This window comes from Myotis yumanensis, unplaced genomic scaffold (genome assembly GCF_028538775.1).
Source record: "Myotis yumanensis isolate MYYU_CA2020_CCGP unplaced genomic scaffold, mMyoYum1.0.hap1 SCAF_13, whole genome shotgun sequence".
Lineage (NCBI taxonomy): Eukaryota > Metazoa > Chordata > Mammalia > Chiroptera > Vespertilionidae > Myotis > Myotis yumanensis.
In genome coordinates this window covers 623,899-641,712 of record NW_027223764.1, presented here as the reverse complement: position 1 = coordinate 641,712, position 17,814 = coordinate 623,899, and the positions used below count along the sequence as shown (strand labels likewise).

Here is a 17,814-nt window from a genome sequence, read left to right as displayed (position 1 = left end):
TCCTCCTCTTAAAGAAACAGGTGCCCACAGCTCAGAGGCCCCACAAGGACTCTCAGTAGAAGAAAGAAGCAGGCTTTCGTTGCCTTCCCCTAAAATATTATTATTATTTTTCAAAACACCATGCTTCTAAGAGTCCCGTGTCTGGTGGCAATTTAAACCGGTCCCTTGTTTACAAAGTCTTAATGGGCCCATTTCACAGATGTGGCAGCTGAGGCCCCGATGGGCTGATTGGTTTGAATGTGAGCCACCAGCAGCTGATGTCATAAAATGCACCCACTCACGCCTTTGCAAGCTCCAGCTCTAATTTGGCAAAGCGCTAAGATGAGTGTGAGGTGCCGTTCCTTTCCTGTGAAACAGCCCCTGCCCGGGGCGGGGAACATGCCCTCCTGACGCAGGAAGGCACCCTATGCTTCGAAACCTATCGTTGTGGCCCAGCTGGTGTGGCTCAGTGGAGTTCGCTGGTTTGATTCCCAGTCAGGGCACAGGCCCGGGTTGTGGGCTTGATCCCCAGTAGGGGGCGTGCAGGAGGCAGCCAATCCATGATTTTCTCTCATCATTAATGTCTCTCTCTCTCTCTCCCTCTCCCTTCCTCTCTGAAATCAATTTTAAAACAATACCTTTTAAAAAGTAGGTTGAAATAGAAGTCCTGGATCTCTATGGATTTAAGAGGATTTGCAAAGGAAATGGAGAAGCAATTATTAAAAAAAAAAAAAAAAAAAAAAAAGACGAAGCCAAGAGCTCCCAAGTCTCACTACACGGCAGAGATGCATCCACACCAGAAACCCTCAAGCAGCCACACAGCCCTGGTCCCTGCCACAGGCAGCCCCGTGCCGGGTTATAGGCCTGAGGCTGCTGCACTCGAGCTGCCCTTCTCCAGGGAACCACGCCCACTGGTGCAGAGGAAGGACCCGTGTCCGTCCGTGTGAGCACTCACCCCCTGGGGGGCCCCAGAGTCCACAGAAAGCAGACTGAGTCGCAGCAGGAAGGCTGTGCCTCAGCCACTGCAGCCGTGGCTGAACCTTCCCGTCTGAAGGACTTCTTGGGTCGAAGTACAAGGCCACGTCTCCCCAGAAATGCAGTCTGTGGCGTGTGTTCAGGATGCTGGGGGCAGCAGCCATTACCCCCTTCCCCAGCCTAGGGTTTCCGAGGGCGTCTGAGAGGCTGCCTGTGGCACGCCCAGCACCCACAACCACTCTCCCAGGTGCCCACGGGGGTATGAAAAAGCATAAGGCAGCCCCAGCAGCGTGGCTCCGTGGTCGAGCATCGACCTATGAACCAGGAGGTCAGGGTTCGATTCCCGGTCAGGGCACAGGCCCGGGTTGCGGGCTCCATCCCCAGTGTGGGGTGTGCAGGAGGCAGCCTATCAATGGTTCTCTCTCATCGTGGATGTTTCTCTCTCTCTCTCCCTCTCCCTTCCTCTCTGACATCAATAAAATATATTAGAAGAGAAAAAAGAAAGTGTATAAGGCAGGACCCGGCCGGAGGGAGAAGGGAGGAGCAGGAGCAGGGAGCCCGCAGACAGAGGCAGGCGAGGCGGCATTTGCAGCCAAAACCCCCGGAGGGGCGGCCTGTGTTAGAAGTTGTCTCTGGAGCCTGAAAGGAGCCCGCTGTGTCCAGTTGTATCCTTTCTGCCTCTTTGACCTTCTCGGCCCCTGGCCCAGCCCCTCCCCAGACCGCCCCGAGGTGATCCATGGAGGAATCTGGGCAGCCGGCCAGCACTGGAGCCCTGGGAGCTGCTGGGAGCTGCTGGGGGTGTGATGCGGGGGCAGCGGCCAACTCCAGAGACAAAGAACACACTCGCTCCCGCTCCCGGCAGGGCTGGGGGTCCAACGCGTTGCTGGGCCCCGGCGATGGCCTGTTGTCCGTGGAGAACCACCGGGCACCCAGTCTCACAGGCCGGTGCTCAGCCACTGAGAACACTGGCCAGGCAAAAACTTAAAAAATAAATAAACAAGATTTAAAAAAAAATAAATTAAATATATATGTATTGATTTCAGAGAGGAAGAGAAAGGAAGGGAGAGGGAGAGAGAGAAACATCAATGATGAGAGGGGATCATCATTGGGGATGGAGCCCGCAACCTGGGCATGTGCCCTGACTGGGAATCGAACCCTGACCTCCTGGGTCATAGGTCAATGCTCAACCACTGAGCCACGCTGGCGGGTGAATAACTTTGCTCAGTGACCGCTCTGATAGCGAACGTCAGAGCACTTGCTGCGCAGCTGGCACTCTGCCCGGTGGCTCCCCTCCCCTCTCTCCGTCTGCGCCCTGTGCTGGGCACTGCCGTTGTCCCAGCCGACAGAGGAGGCGGCGCACTTGGAGGGGGCTGGCTTTCACTCAGGGCCACACCACGTGGACCCAGGTTCACACGCGGGCGTCTGGCTGCGAGCCACACACCCGGCCGGTCCCTGTGGCCCTCGGTTATGGTGACGGCCTCTGAGCACATCAGCGGGGAAGGTGCCTCGCGGAGCCCAGGAGCGGCGCCCGCCCCAGCCTGGGAGCCCAGCCCTGGTGCTAACAACACGGACACACTGCACGGTGAGGTCCGAGGAGGTTGTTTTTCTAGAAGCATCCCTGCTTGGGCTCCCGAGTCACAGCCCACGTGTGCGGGCGGGAGCCGGGCCTTCCACAAACAGCCGTCACCCCCGCCCAGGCTGCAGTGAAATGTCAGCCTGAACCCGAAATACACCCCGGAAACGTGGGGGCAGCTGTCCACACGGCTGCTCAGCCTCACCCCGAATTCCTAGAGAGGGCCTTGGGCTTTCCCTGCGTGCACCAGGCCACTCCCACTCCCACGCGGCCGCGGGGCTCGGACGTGTGCGTGTGTGTGTGTGCGTGTGCGTGTGCGCCATGGGGCTGCCTCCAGCTCGGCCTGACCCCGGAAGGAAGTCTCTGACTGTGGAGCAAGCAAAGCTCCGCCCACTGCACCCGTCCCCTGGGGGCCCTACTGTGCGCTCAGTTGGAGACCTCGGGTCTAAGGGGCGCAAGAAGCAAATCAAAGACCCAGTCTTTCCACGCAGGTGCCCTGTGAGTGGGGAAGGAACCAAGGTTATGGGACCACCATGACCTTGTGCTGTGGAAGGAACCTGGACCAGCGATTTTTATTTCTCTCCTGAGTGAAGGACCAGAGAGACACGCCCTCTCTCCACAGGACAAGACACAGTCATTCTGCAGGCCCTTGTTGAGGCCCTACTATGTGCAGCCCGCTGTGCTGAGGAATAGGACCAGGTGGAGACCCTGCCCTCGAACGGCAGCAGCCGGCTCTCAGCACTTGCCCAGCCCTGGGCAGGCACGTCCCACACACGATCACACTGAATCCTCTCCAGGGAGGCACTCATTTTACACCCATTTTGCAGATGAGGAAACTGAGGCCTTAAGCAGCTTGTCCGAGGACCCAAGTGACAGAGCTGAACGCAGACCCGCCCAGCTCAAAACACCTGAACTCGTCAGCAAACACGAGTTCCTGCCTGACAAACTAGCACGTTCGCCTCTGTGTTAACATTGGGGTTCGTTTGTGGAAAGGACGGGGGGGAAGGGGGGTGGTCTCCTGGGCGCTGGGGGGAGAGGGCTTCACGGCCACTGCATGTGCCTGAGCCTGTTCAGCCTCCTGAACAAGAATGTGGTCCCCGAGGGGCCAGCACACGTCAGGAGGGGCCGGGAGGAGGGTCAGCCCGAGGCCACGCGTGGGAGTCTGGGCAGCATCTCAGCCTCCCAGAGCTTCCTGCCTCCGACGCCTGGCTCTGCGCTCACACCTTCCCCCACATTTCACATCAGAGCGGAAGGAATTTAGAGGAGGCCACGGAAATGCCCTTCACCAGCCCAGAGAGTCCGGGAGGGGGGCGGGGAAGGAGGGGGGGGCGGGGGCTGGAGGGGGCAGGGAGGAGCGGGAGGCGTGACAGTCCTCTGACTCAGGCCAGTTATGAGCCCCAAATGCAAAATGCGAGGGGAGCCCTGGCTGGTGTGGCTCAGTGGATAGAGCATCGGCCTGGGGACTGAAGTGTCCAGGGTTTGATTCCTGGTCAGGGCACAGGTCCGGGTTGTGGGCTCGATCCCCAGTAGGGGGCGTGCAGGAGGTGGCCAATCAATGATTCCCTCTCATCATTGATGCTTCTATCTTTCTCTCCGTCTCCCTTCCTCTCTGAAATCAATAAAAATATATATTTTTTTTAAAAAAATGCAAGGGGAGCTTCTGAAATAAAAAATCACCCCCCCCCCCCGATGTGGGGCCATTTCTACAGAAAAATGAGTCTCCACTGAAGATAAAACGTGAACCAAGCGAGAGCCTTCGCATCACCCAGCAGGGAGCTGGGGTTTCCAACAGAACCTCCCGTCTTCCCTCAGGAAAACCAAACTGCACCCGGTGATGGATAAGCTGTCCTCCCTCCCAGGGGCCGCGTCCCCCGCCCACCCCCCCCCCCCCCCCCCCCCGGCTGGTAATCTCAGCGAGACCACGACACTCAAGTTTCAGCGAACTTTCTCCTGTGCCCACACCCAAGGGAAACTGCCCCCCACAGCACCCGCACACGCCCCCCCAAATGGCGGGGGTTCAAGAACCCGCGTGTCCAACCAGCTTCTCACACTGTGCCTCCTGCAGTCCTACTGCCCGTGCCCTCGGCCACCAGCCCGCGGCCTGCGCGTCCAGAGGCTGTGGTCGGACTCACTTTGCAAAACCAGGCTGCACAGGCTGCCTTCTGTGGCACCCGGAGGACAAGGTCACCCTAAGTCATGACCGGCACCCCAAAAACGATCCACAGCAGGGGTGGGGAACCTTCCCTCGGCCAGGGCTACTGGGGTGTGGATAGCATCACTCACAGGCCAACCACAGTGACAAGCTTCAAAGTGAGCTGCTCTGGTTGGTCAAGCATTTCATTAGCTCACCCCTAATGCCCGGGCAGGGCCAGACCCCATGGTTCCGTGGGCCTTACACAGCCCGCAGGCCGACGTCCCCACCCCTGCTCTAAGCCTCCGTGTCCACCGGGCTTCCCGGGCGCTTGCTGGCACAGCCGAGGTGAGGCTGGTTCACTCACCACCGAGCCGGCGGGTTTGTCCGCAGGGACACCGGGAGGAAGAAGGCCTTCGGTGTGGCTCCGACCAGCGGCCCCGGAGCTGTGTGGCCTCAGGAGGAGGCTCGGCCTCTCTGGGCTCAGGTTTCTGGGCTGTAAGACGAGGATGCCGACGTCCTGGCTCTGATATTTCAGGAGCCAGAGAGCGGGCGGGGCACCTGGGGGGGCGGGGGGGCACCAGGCCTCAGCCGCCGGAGCAGCAACTGCCTGACATCCTGCAGGGGGGGACCCCGAAAGCCCAGCCTGGCGCTGTTCTCTCCCCGAATTCTTCTTTCTGCCGACTCTGGCCAGGCACCTTCAGAGGCCAGCTGCCCAGCCGCTCGCCAGGCGGCCTCCCCCTCCAGCTGCTGGCTGTGGAGTCCGGACGCCGGGCCGGGCCAGACAACCTGCACCACGGCCCCTCCCTCCGGGTCCGGCTCCCAGGACGGCCTCGCACTCCAAACGCCGGTGCCGAGATCGCCGGGGCAATTGGTCCCATAAAGTGCGCCCCGAGCTGGTGTTGGGCTGGTGCCGCCAGCGGGGCTCCCCCACACAGGCGCTCCCTCCCTCCCTCCCTCCCTCCCTCCCGCAAATGGAAGGTTCAGTCTCTTCTCCGCTGCTCTTGGCAAGAGGTTAACCCCAAAGGCCTGGCTTTGCAGGCGGGGAACGCATTCCCCATGTGTGCCATGTGCTTCAGGTACAATGTTGCAACCCTGAGGCCACCGGGTGGAGGCGGCTAACCCCGGGGATGGGAGGGAGTTGGAGGGGAGGGAGCCCAGGGCAGAGGCGCATGAACTTCAGCAAGTTCAAGGTCCAAGCCCAGGTGAGCACCAGGAACCTGATGACAGCGGTGTGAGCATCGTTCCAATGGTGACAGCGATGACTGTAACAATAAAAATGATTACCCTGGCGTGTAAGTGCTCACCACGTGCCAGGCAGGCAGGGAGCAAAGCTTTTATGCATTTTATTTTGTTATTTTTTAAACATATAGTTTTACTGACTTCAGAGAGGAAGGGAGAGGGAGAGAGATAAAACATTGATGATGAGAGAGAATCACGGACCGGCTGCCTCCTGCACGCCCCCTACGGGGGATCGAGCCACAACCCGGGCCTGTGCCCTGACCGGGAACCTACCAGTGAGGTAGACGCTAACCACTGAGCCACGCTGGCCGGCACGCATGTTGCTTTTATGTCGTTTCCATGATAACTGCATGCGGTGGACACACGTTACACGGGAGGGAAACCGAGGCTGTGAGTGGCTGAGAACTTGCCCGACCAGCCTCTGCCGCCGGTCCTGTCCTGTTCTCTGGACGGGAAACCCCCCCCTCCCCTGAGAGCCGCTGGGTGAATTATTCAGCGAGCGCTGGGCGTGCCCACGGGCGCCGCCGAGTATCGGGTGCCGGGGAGCCGAGTGCCACGTCTGCCAGCCTAACGGTCCAGGGACAAGACCGCAATGTTCCCTTGTCCGGAGGCCGACCCGCTCTGGCGGAGATGACCACGGACCCGCGTCTGAGCAAACGCGTCTGGACAGAGCGTTCAGGTCCTGACCCCACCCCGTGTCACGTTGGACTCGAGGTCCAGCCAGGGGGCTGCTGCCTGGGTGGGGGTGACAGACGGGAAGGGGCAGAGGTCAGGCGCTGGAAAGGGCACTCGGCGCCGATTCCCCCCCCCCCCCCCCCCCACTCTGTGCCGCTCCCACCGGACCCTGGGTGTTTCTCCTTTGGCTTAATTGCCGGGTGATTTTGACTCAATACCTTTCAAATAGCAGCAGTTGCCGTTTTATTATGCGCTTACCACACACCAGGCCTTAGACTGGCTGCTTCGGAAACTCCCATGTCACCCATTGTACAGGCGTGGAGACTGAGGCTGCGGCTGGCCCAGGGCCACGCGGGGGCGGGGGAGAGAGCCTCTGGGAGGAACAGGCCTTCCTGGCTGGGCGCCGCCCCCCCCCCCCCCCCCCCCCCCCGCCCTCGGGAAGAAACGGCTCCAGGTGCGAGGCGTGTCCGAGCCACAGCCTGTAATGGCCCAATATTTCTCAAAAGGACGTTTAAAATGACAGGAGCGACGGGATAGAAAGTCAAGCCCGGAGGGCCTCCGAGGGGGGCACCGCTGTCCGGCCTCGTCTGCTGCGAGGACACCCCACGGCGGCCTTTCCTTCGCTTTAATTTTCTCAGCGGCGGCACCCTCCACGCCTACCCTTCTCTCCAGACGTGGTGTCGCAGCCGGTAATTTTAGAAGGAGGAGGAGAGAAGGAAGAAGTAGCCCAAGTGGGAAGAAGGTGTGGGCGGGAGGGAGGGCGGGTGAGGAGCGGCCGGCTCGCCCTGGTCCCACCGGGCTCCCTGGGCCGGCCGGGCGCCAGCGGCTGCTCTTGGCTCCCCCCTCCCTCCGTCAACTCTTCACCCCGAGGCCCCGCAGGAGCCGCCCGGCCCGCGTCCACACAGAGACGCTGGGCACCTGGGACTCAGTCCACCGTCTCAACCGGCACTGACCACGGAAGAGGTATTTCCAACCGGTTTCCCAAGTGGGAAAGGAACCCCTCTTACTTACTTACTCATTAAATATATTTTTATTGATTTCAGAGGAAGGGAGAGGGAGAGAGAAACATCAGAGAATCACGGACCGGCTGCCTCCTGCACGCCCCGCACTGGGGGTCAAGCCCGTGTCCTGACCGGGAATCGAACCATCGCCTTCTGGTTCATAGGTTGATGCTCAACCACTGAGCCACACGGGCTGGTGAAAAACCCCTTTTACATAAACTTTCAGCAAAAAAGCCAGCGTGGCGAGGCCCACACTGGATCGAGACCTGCACATCCGACCATCAGCGGGGAGCGAGCACAACGCCAAGTTCTAAACTCTCCATCCACGTGGGAGACCCGTTCGTATCCTACGTCACAACCCAGCCAGGCCTCTGGGCCGAGTCTACGAACCGGCGAGGCTGTCGGTGGCCCCGGACGTGCACGGGGAGGGGCCGCTCGGGGGCAGAAACCCACAGCCGAGCGCCTGCCAACCCATGTGCCCTCGGCAGCTGGGGTGGGGTGGAGGTGGGCACGGCCAGGGAGCTGGTGGCCCGGCCCCAGCAGGGCCGACTTCACGCCCCATGTTGGGAACTAAACCGCGAGCATGTCCGTGCCGCCTGCACCCACACACGTGTGAGGCCGGGCTCTCGCGCTGCCGTCACACGGACACGAGCGACCGGCTCAGACCCTGACCGCGCAGGGGAGTCGCTGGCCCACGTGGGCAGGAGCTGCCAAACCCCAGCGCAGCGCGGGGCCCGCGGGAGGAGGACCTGCTTTGGCTTTGCTCTGCTCTTCTCTCTGTCGAGACGCCCCGCACGGCAACACACAGCAACGGTCACACGTGCGGTTTGACGACAAGACACATCCCAAAGCCTTTGAACTGGAGGCAGCCCCCACGGCCACACGGGGAGGAAGAACTCACTCTCCTGGGCCGTCCAGCCGTTTCAGCAGACAGGGAGCTCCGTGCTGGACAAGAGAGGTGGCCGGGCCGGAACCCGCCTCAGGAGGGCAGCCTCGCCCGCCCCGGAGCCGGAATAGGGCACCTGACACCCGCCCAGCCCCAGAGCCTGAGGGCATCGCACTGACTCCGTTACCTCAGACCTCTGGGCACCTGGGTGAGGCAGGTGCAGAAACACCCATTCCACAGATGGGCAGACTGAGGTGTGCGCATCACCGGTCAGGGTCAGGGCTGGGTGGGGATCTGGAGCCCTGGGACGAAGGTCCTGGCAGCATCCACTAACGTGTAGCCACCCCACCTCGCCCAGACCGCTCCCTGCCACCCCGCCCGCAACACCAGCCGTGCCTAGTCCTGCTCCCCCTGCCGCGACCCGACTGTCTGAGACCTGCCCGGGGCCGTGGCTCGGCTCCCCCGTGGGGAGCAGCTTCCCCAGCGGTGCCAAGCCTCCTCCTCCAGGCAAAGCAGCACTTCCCACGCTGGTGCTCCACGTGCAGGGGTGCGGCTGCCGAGAGGGGCGGGGCTGGAGGCGCCACGGAGGGCTGGCCCCCACCGGCTGCTTCCACTCTCGGAGGGGCTGGGCGTGCGGGATGGCACCACCACCACCGGCCGCTTCCACTCTCGGAGGGGCTGGGCGTGCGGGACGGCACCACCACCACCGGCCGCTTCCACTCTCGGAGTGGCTGGGCGTGCGGGACGGCACCACCACCACCACCAGCCGCTTCCACTCTCGGACGGGCTGGGCGTGCGGGACGGCACCACCGGCCGCTTCCCGCCGCCGAGAGCTGGGAAGTCACAGGACTTCAGCCCCTGAGATCCGTTTGCGAGGAGCCCGACGGCAGGGGGAACGGACTGTGAACATTTACACACAGAAAATGGGGAAATGCACGGGAGCCGTAACTAACAGTGGTCGCGGGCTGTGGATGCGAATCCTCCTCTTTCCTCTGCTTCCCTACCTCTCACACATCCCCTCACGCTGACCAGGAAATCATATCCTGACATTTAAAGCGATGAAGCCGCGAGCCCGCAGTGTTTGCTGAGCTCCTGTGCGCCGGGCCGAGCTCCCCAGGGAGGTGACAGCCGGGGACGGGGAGGAAGGAGCTGACGCATCCCTGTGGGCAGAGGGCGCCCGGCGAGCACGCCCCCCTCTAACGGGGACGTCAGCATCCTCGCCAGCGAGTCGGCACAGAGGCACGCGCCCCGCGGATCGGACCCGCGTCGGCTCGGCCCAAGCGCCCGCCGCGGCCCGAGGGAGGACCAGAGCTGCCTTGTGGGGCCGCGGCGGCAGCTGGTGAGGGCGGAGCGCCAGGCAGAGGAGCAGGTGACCCACATTCCTCCAGCGCCTGGAACGGGAGCCGCCTCGTCAATGAAATGCCTGCAGCTGTTTGGGAGGGACGCTGGCCGGCGCGGGTGCTAATTTAAAGCCCCGCCCCCCTGCTCACGCACGCATCACGTGTGCGCACACATGCACACGCTCACATACACGCTCACACGCGCTCGCACACATGCACATGTACACACACGCGCACACGTGCATATGCACGGACACACACACACACACACACACAGAGCCAGAGCAGCTCTTGCTGGACAACCTGGCAGAAGCGGCGGGTGGCGAGAAGGCGCGTCTCCCCCGTCCCCGTGGAGAAGCCCGTGTCCCCTTTAACGCTGTGCGTGGCGACTGCGCCCAAATCCCCAGAAAACAAAACGGCTTCGGGCGCCACCGGGCGAGGGGCGTGGGGGCCTCCAGGCCTCGGCGCAAACAAGCCAGACTCCAGAGCAGCGGCGGCGGGGCTCCAGGGAGACGAACGGCGACCACAGCCTCGGACCCCGGGCGCCCCCGCCAGAGCCGCTCACGCCTGTGAAAGTCAGTGGGACCAAGGACGCGAGAAAAGGCGTGAGGCGAGCCCAACGGCCCCCACGCCTCCGCCCCCGCGCTCAGCCATCCCCGAGGGCAAGCAGGTCCGTGTAGGCCAGCGGTTCTCAACCTTCTGGCCCTTTAAATACAGTTCCTCATGTTGTGACCCAACCATGAAATTATTTTCGTTGCTACTTCATCACTGTCATGTTGCTACTGTGATGAATCGTCACGTAAATATCTGATCTGCAGGATGGACTTAGGCGACCCCTGTGAAAGGGTCGTTCGACCGCCAAAGGGGTCACGGCCCACAGGTTGAGAACCGCTGGTGTAGGCAATTGAGATGGAAAACTAGCTTCTCGCACCCGCCCGTCTACGTGACTGACGGACAGAGCGGAGGGGACCCCTGGGAAGGCCGACCCCACATTCCATGGGAACTGGCCCTGACTTACCTCTCCTCGCGGGAGGCCTCTGGGGCCAGGCGGGGGTCCCCGGCTTCTTCAGGCTCTGGAGGTGAGGCGACGTCCGCCTTCCTGGCCGCCGGGGGAGTGGGCAGCTCGGGCGCGGGCTGCTGGGGCCCCTCGGAGCTGCCCGGGCCCCCGTGGTCCCCTGGCGGTCCCCGGGCGGCAGCCACTGCAGAGGGCATCTTCATGGCACCTGCGCCCGGAGCGTCACCAGGCGCACGGGCCCCGGTCTCAGCTGTGCTCAGAGCGACGTCACCCTCTGCTTCCCTGGCACCTCCTGCGGCCAGGCCGGGCCCCGGGGGGGTGTCCCCCGCTGCTGCTGGCCCCGGGGCCTTCTGTGCCTCTGAGATCCCAGCAGCCCCTCCATGCCCCTCGCCTGGGAGTGTGCCGGGCGGGCCGGGCTCAGGGGCGGCCTTGGCCCCAGTCAGAGCATCCCCACGGGGAGAAGGGGCCCCCAGGGCAGAGGTGGATGCGGGCACGTCCCCGGGAGCTCCTGGGGGGGCAGGGCCCCCGGCGCCCTCTGCCTGGGGTGGCTGGCGGCTGGCGCACGCGCCCCGGTGCTGTTCTCCTGAAGGAATTCTGTTGTCTGGAACCGAGTCCGCTTCCCTGTGGCTCCGGGCGGCCTGTGCGCCAGCCGCTTTCTCCACGGGCGCCTCTGGCAAGGAAGGACCCGAGGCCGCCTCCTGCGGGCCACTGCCCTTCGGGGAGCGCGCGTGGGTCTGGCCTCCCTGCCCCAGCCCAGCTCCCCGGGGCAGCTGCTCTGGGGCTGGGTCCTGGGGAACCGGGTGGGACGCCTCAGCCTCGACGGCCACCGCCGGCTCCTGCTTCTCTGCGTCCACGCGGAGGCCGGTGGGTGGGGCGAGCACAGGGGCGGCGGCCACAGCTGGAGTCCCGTCTGGAAGCTTCCCTGGGCTCAGCGGCCCGTCGAGGTCCTTGCCCCCCACACTCCTGGGGGCCCCCGCCTTTTCTCCGGGTGCAGGTGCGCGCTGGGGCCGGTCGGCCAGGGCTCCACGCACAGACGTCTCAAAGATCTTGGTGATGTGCTCCCTGAAGTCGGGGAACCCGGCGGTGGGGCTGCTCTGCTTGGGGCTGGCGTCCACACCGCCCAAGGCGCCCCTGCCGGGGTCCTGGGGGGGTTCCCCCGTCCTGTCCCCGCTGCGCTCCGAGCCCCGCTCACTGCCAGGGCTTGCAGGGACCTTGGGGGCCCGGGGGCCGGCTCCAGGTGCTGCTTCCTCCCCTGTCACCTGCTCGCCAGTGGCCGGAAGCGGCGTGCTGTCCAGGTAGGGCACGGGGTCCTCGGGCCCCTCAGAGGCCCCGGCCACAGGGACGTCGCCACAGGCAGCTCCGGGCTGCGAGAGGGAGGCGAGGTGGCCGGCAGCCAGCGTCCCGGAGGCCGAGGTGGCATTTCCCGAGGCAAACGGGGGCTCCGCCAGGGGGCCAGGGCCTTCACCTCTGGGACCGTCTTCTGCCCCTTTCCTGGGGGCGCCATCTATATGCAGGTAAGGGGTGTCCAGGGCAGCCAATGCTGGGGGCCCAGAGGGCAGGAGCCTCTCCGGGTCGGGAACAGCCCGGGCCTCGGGAGTGCCCACCTGGGCCTCGGGAGTGTCCACCTGGGCTGTAGGAGTGTCCACCTGGGCTGCGGGAGTGTCCACCTGGGCTGCGGGAGTGCCCACCTGGGCCGCGGGAGTGTCCACCTGGGCCGCGGGAGTGCCCACCTGGGCTGTAGGAGTGCCCACCTGGGCCGCGGGAGTGTCCACCTGGGCCGCGGGAGTGCCCACCTGGGCTGCGGGAGTGTCCACCTGGGCTGTAGGAGTGCCCACCTGGGCCGCGGGAGTGTCCACCTGGGCCGCGGGAGTGCCCACCTGGACTGCGGGAGTGCCCACCTGGGCTGTAGGAGTGCCCACCTGGGCCGCGGGAGTGCCCACCTGGGCTGCGGGAGTGCCCACCTGGGCCGCGGGAGTGCCCACCTGGGCCGTAGGAGTGTCCACCTGGGCTGCGGGAGTGTCCACCTGGGCTGTAGGAGTGCCCACCTGGGCCGCGGGAGTGTCCACCTGGGCCGCGGGAGTGCCCACCTGGGCCGCGGGAGTGCCCACCTGGGCCGCGGGAGTGTCCACCTGGGCCGCGGGAGTGCCCACCTGGGCCGTGGGAGTGTCCACCTGGGCTGTAGGAGTGTCCACCTGGGCTGTAGGAGTGTCCACCTGGGCTGTAGGAGTGTCCACCTGGGCTGTAGGAGTGTCCACCTGGGCCGCGGGAGTGTCCACCTGGGCTGTAGGAGTGCCCACCTGGGCCGCGGGAGTGTCCACCTGGGCCGCGGGAGTGTCCACCTGGGCCGCGGGAGTGTCCACCTGGGCTGTAGGAGTGTCCACCTGGGCCGCGGGAGTGTCCACCTGGGCTGTAGGAGTGCCCACCTGGGCCGCGGGAGTGTCCACCTGGACTGCGGGAGTGTCCACCTGGGCTGTAGGAGTGTCCACCTGGGCTGTAGGAGTGCCCACGGTGCTGGCAGAGATAGTGTCCACCTGGGCCGCGGGAGTGTCCACCTGGGCCGCAGGAGTGTCCACCTGGGCTGTAGGAGTGCCCACCTGGGCCGCGGGAGTGTCCACGGTGCTGGCAGAGGGCAGCTCGGTGTGGCCGGCTTCGCCCGGGGCAGGGGCGGGAGCCTGCTCCCCGGGGCAGGGCCGCTGCTCGGGCTGACGGATGCCACTGCTCAGAGCGCCTCCTCTTGGCTGGTCTGGAGGCTGCTGCACCCCCAGGTCCCCTCTGCCAGCGTCGTCAGCGGCCCGGGCAGCCGTACCTTCCACACCCCGCTCCTCCGCGGGTGGGCGACGTCCGAGACGGTCTGGGGCCACTGCGTCCATCTCCTCCCACGGGGCGGGCTCTGGCTGCGAGGCGCCTTCCCGGGGTTCACCCCCCGCCTCCCTCTCCGGGGCCCCCCCTGTGGCTGTGAGGCCAGGGCTGGCGGGCGCCGGGGCGGGCAGGCAGCGAGCTGCACCCGCCGGAGCTCCTGAGTCAGGCCCGTGGGGCGGGGCCCCCGCCGTGTTCCCACTTGCCCCCTGCGTTGTGCCCACGCCCTGACCCGGAGGCCGAGCCTCTGCGGCTTCAGACTCGCCCGCGTCGCCCGGACACGAAGCTCCACGCTGGCCGCCGGCCTCCGGCGCACCAGGCTCCTGCTGGGATCCGGGGGGGCCCTGCCCAGCACGGCTCTCCTCAATGCCCAGGCCCCCTGCCCGGGGCGAGGCCTGTGGGGGCTCCGCTGCAGGAAGCAGGGCCCCGGTGGGCTGGCTGGCACCGCCCGCCGCCTCTGGCCCAGGCCCCCCAAGTGCGGGCAGCTCTGACCGCCCCATCACTGGGCTCTCCGGCTCGGAGTCCCCGGGACCTGAACTCGGGGCACCAGGCAGCCTGCCCTCGGGGAGCCCCCGCTGACGCTCCGATGTGGAGGCCGGCCCCTCTCCTCCGCGGGTGGGCAAGCTCGCATCCTCCCGCGGTGCCCGGGGCGCGTGGACTTGGGGAGCGTCCACAGGGCCTGGGGCACGCGGAGAGGCCTCGCGCTCACGTTCACATGGCCGCGCCTGCTCCCCAGGCACCTCAGAGGCAGCGGCGTCTGGCCCCGGCCGGCCTGGCTGGAGAGGGGTTCCCGGGGGGCCCGGGGGCGCAGCTGCTGGTCCTGGGCGCCCAGGGCGGGCCGGGCTGTCCTGCTGATCGTGCCCCGGGAGGAGCAAGTCCCCGGCCCCCCTCTGGCCCCCGTCACTGGTCACCTGGGAAGCCTCCTCTTTGTCCGTCTCTGGGTCAGGCCTGCGGCCGAGGGCCTGGGGCTGCTGTCCCCCCAGGTCCCCAGGCTCTGCCCCGCCAGGAGGCTCGGGGCCCTGCTCCTCTCCCCCCGGACCAGCCCCGCGTGGTCTGCTTCCCCGCTCGGCCCGACCTCGGCCGTCAGGGGCCTGGGCCTCATCCTGTGGCCCCGGTGACTGGCTGGCGCCTTCGTCCGATGTGCTGGGGGGCGGGGGCGGCACTCCCTGCTGGACTTCGTGGCTCGGCTCCGTGCCCCAGGGCTTCCCGCTCTCCTGGGGCGCACGGGCAGGGCCGCCTCCCTCACCTCTGAGATCTGACGGGGGCTCCTGTCTGGCTGAATCTGTAAGTGTGGGCGCCTCAGGGCTGGACACCGTCTCCCGGGCCAGCCAGTCGGGTTCTTCTGCGGCCACAGGGGCCTGAGCGGCAGGTGGGGCAGCGGGACATGGCTCCTGGGTGCCCATGAGCAGAGGCCCCTCGGGGGGGCCCCCTGCCGCCATGCCAACGGCGTCACTGGGCTTGGCTCCTGGCACCCGTGTCTTCGAGGGGCACTGAGCATCGCTGGCATCTACAGTCTCCGTCCCAGAGCCCCCGGCCCCCGGCCCCAGGGCAGGAGGTGGCGGGTCCTGGCGGCTTTCCTGGGGGGCAGCCCCGGAGATGCTCCCCGTGGGACGGCAGGCCCCCAAGTCCGCGACGAAATCCTGGCGCGGCCTCTCTGCTGAGCAACTCCCTCCGCCAGGGGCGCTGGGGGCTGGCTCCTGGGGGCTGGGGGGCTCAGGCCTTGGGGGGCACTGCTCCAGGCCCGCTGGGCTCCCCTGGCCGGACGGGGCTGCAGGGGGGCTCGTGGGGGGCGCCTGGACAGAAGCGGCCCCCCGCCCGGAGGCTGGCAGAGCGAGGTCACCTGCAGCCTCTTCCCTCTCGGACTGGACACCCCGGGGCCGGCCGGCCTCCCCGCCCAGCGCTGCCTCCATCCGCCCTCTGGGAGGTGCTGGCGAAAGTCCTGGCGCCTGATCCCTGGACGCGAAGGAGGCTGACTCCGGCCCCTCTTCCTTCAGGGCTCCCTCTCCTCCAGCCGGGGGGCCAGAGGCAGCCACCGTGCGCTGGGCAGGGCGGCCCCCGGGAGGGGCGAGCGCTGCCAGGGCGTCTCCCTGGGCCCCTAGAGAAGGCTGCCTCCCGGGGCGCTGAGCGAGGGGCTGGACGAGGGGCCAGTCCTCAGGCGCTGCAGGGGGGCCGACGGAGTAAGCTTCAGGGGGTTCCTCTGCCCCGGGCATGGAGCTGGGGGTGCTCTCTGGCTCCCGGGGCGCTGGCGGGCTGGGCGGTGGAGAGCCGGCTGGGCCCCCGGCTTTCTGTGGGTGCTTCCTCAGCTCAGTCACCTCCAGGTACGCGATGCCTGGATCCAGGCCGGCCGCACCCTCAGAAGCGGTGCAGGCGGCTCCGTGCGCGACGCTGCCAACAAGAACAGGTCACGTGTCATCGGGTCCCAGGATGCCAAGGACAGAGCCACACGTAGGGAGAACCACCCCAACGCGCCCCCAGAGGCCACAAACACAGCGCCCCCACACCTCATTCCTCCCCACAAAGAGGACCCCCCACCCCTCCCATAACCATTGCACATGGCATCTCCTTCCCCAAAATCAACACGGGGGCCCAGCCGGTGGGGCTCAGTGATGGAGCGTCAACCTATGAACCAGGAGGTCAGGGTTCGAGTCCCGGTCAGGGCACAGGCCCGGGTTGCCGGCTCGATCCCCAGTGGGGGGCATGCAGGAGGCAGCCGATCCATGGTTCTCTCTCATCATTAATGTTTCTATCTCTCTCTTCCTCTCCCTTCCTCTCTGAAATCAATAAAAATATATATTTTTTAAAAGAATGCCGAAACCGGTTTGGCTCAGTGGATAGAGCGTCGGCCTGCAGACTGAAAGGTCCCAGGTTCGATTCCGGTCAAGGGCATGTACCTGGGTTGCGGGCACATCCCCAGTAGGAGATGTGCAGGAGGCAGCTGATCGATGTTTCTAACTCTCTATCTCTCTCCCTTCCTCTCTGTAAAAAATCAATAAAATATATTTAAAAAAAAAAAAAGAATGGCTGAAAATTGTCCAAATACGATATAAACTAGATATCTACAGACCTGAGAATCTAACTCTAAGCACAAGAAACAAAAAGAGCCCTAGCCGGTTTGGCTCAGTGGATAGAGTGTCGGCCTGTGGGCCAAAGGGTCCCGGGTTCAATTCCGGTCAAGGGCATGTACCTGGGTTTCGGGCACACCCCCAGTAGGGAGTGTGCAGGAGGCAGCTGATCGATGTTTCTCTCTCATCGATATTTCTAGCTCTCTATCCCTCTCCCTTGTCTCTGTAAAATCAATAAAACATATGTATTTTAAAAAGCACAACTAGGTTAAAAGTAAAAGTTTGGGGGCAGGAGGATAAACCGTGACAACACTGATCAGAAGGAAGCCGCGGTGTCCACATGATAAGGAGACAAAGGAGCTTTGGGAACAGACGCTACCGGCAGAGGCGAGGCCCTCCCACTGCAAAGGGTCCACTTCATCCAGGACGCGACGTCCTCAAACTTCATCTAACGCCAGATCTCAGCCCCTGACTGTGACCTGAGAGTGCCCCGTCCTTTTCCAATAATCGATTGACATCGGGAGATAGCAGATCAGCGCGGACCCAGGGGTCCACACAGCACCGTGGCCAACACGCCCCCCCGACCTTCCCTCAGCACCAGCCAGAGCGGCCGGCGGTGTTCCGTCCAGGCGCACGGGGCACGCCGACGACACCGGCCGCGTCCTGCACATCCAACAGCCGCGAGGATCCAAAAGGATTCCAATTATGCGAAGTATGTGATCGGGCGACCACGGAGTCGCACCAGGAAGCAGGCGCAGAAGGCCGCCTGGAACACCCCCAACGGTCCGGGGACAATGCAAGACTTCTACAGCGCCCGTGAGCCCAGAGGGAAACGAAGAGGGAACTGGAAAGAGCTCGAACCAAATGAAAACACAAAAGACCAGAGTGCGCCAGAGGCTGGGCGTGCAGCGGCTCTTCACGAAGGAGAACGTCGCTCCCCCGAGGAGCCAGCAAAGCAGGGTCGCCCGGCAACGCGGACACACTTCCCTCCTGCGAGTTAGTTAGGGGGCTGGACGGTGTGCTGTGCAGTGTCAACATCACAAGAAACATAACTTAAAAAATCAACAAGTAGCAGCGAA

The 17,814-nt window shown here is 64.8% G+C and overlaps 1 protein-coding gene across 5 annotated transcripts in view; it reads right to left on the bottom strand.

The window, feature by feature from the left end:
- TACC2 (transforming acidic coiled-coil containing protein 2) overlaps positions 1-17,814 on the bottom strand; it is a 99,451-nt gene that overhangs the window by 55,471 nt on the left and 26,166 nt on the right. For 2 of the 5 annotated variants that reach the window (XM_070432004.1, XM_070432003.1), the window contains exon 1: positions 10,821-11,628. The exons of 1 other annotated variant lie outside the window; for it this stretch is intronic. In XM_070432004.1, the coding sequence (XP_070288105.1) occupies positions 10,821-11,020 (200 nt within the window). In that variant the 5' untranslated portion in view covers positions 11,021-11,628. Of the gene's footprint in view, positions 1-10,820; positions 16,059-17,814 lie in introns of those variants that run through there. 2 more of the 5 variants (XM_070432007.1, XM_070432005.1) reach the window with 2 other exon arrangements.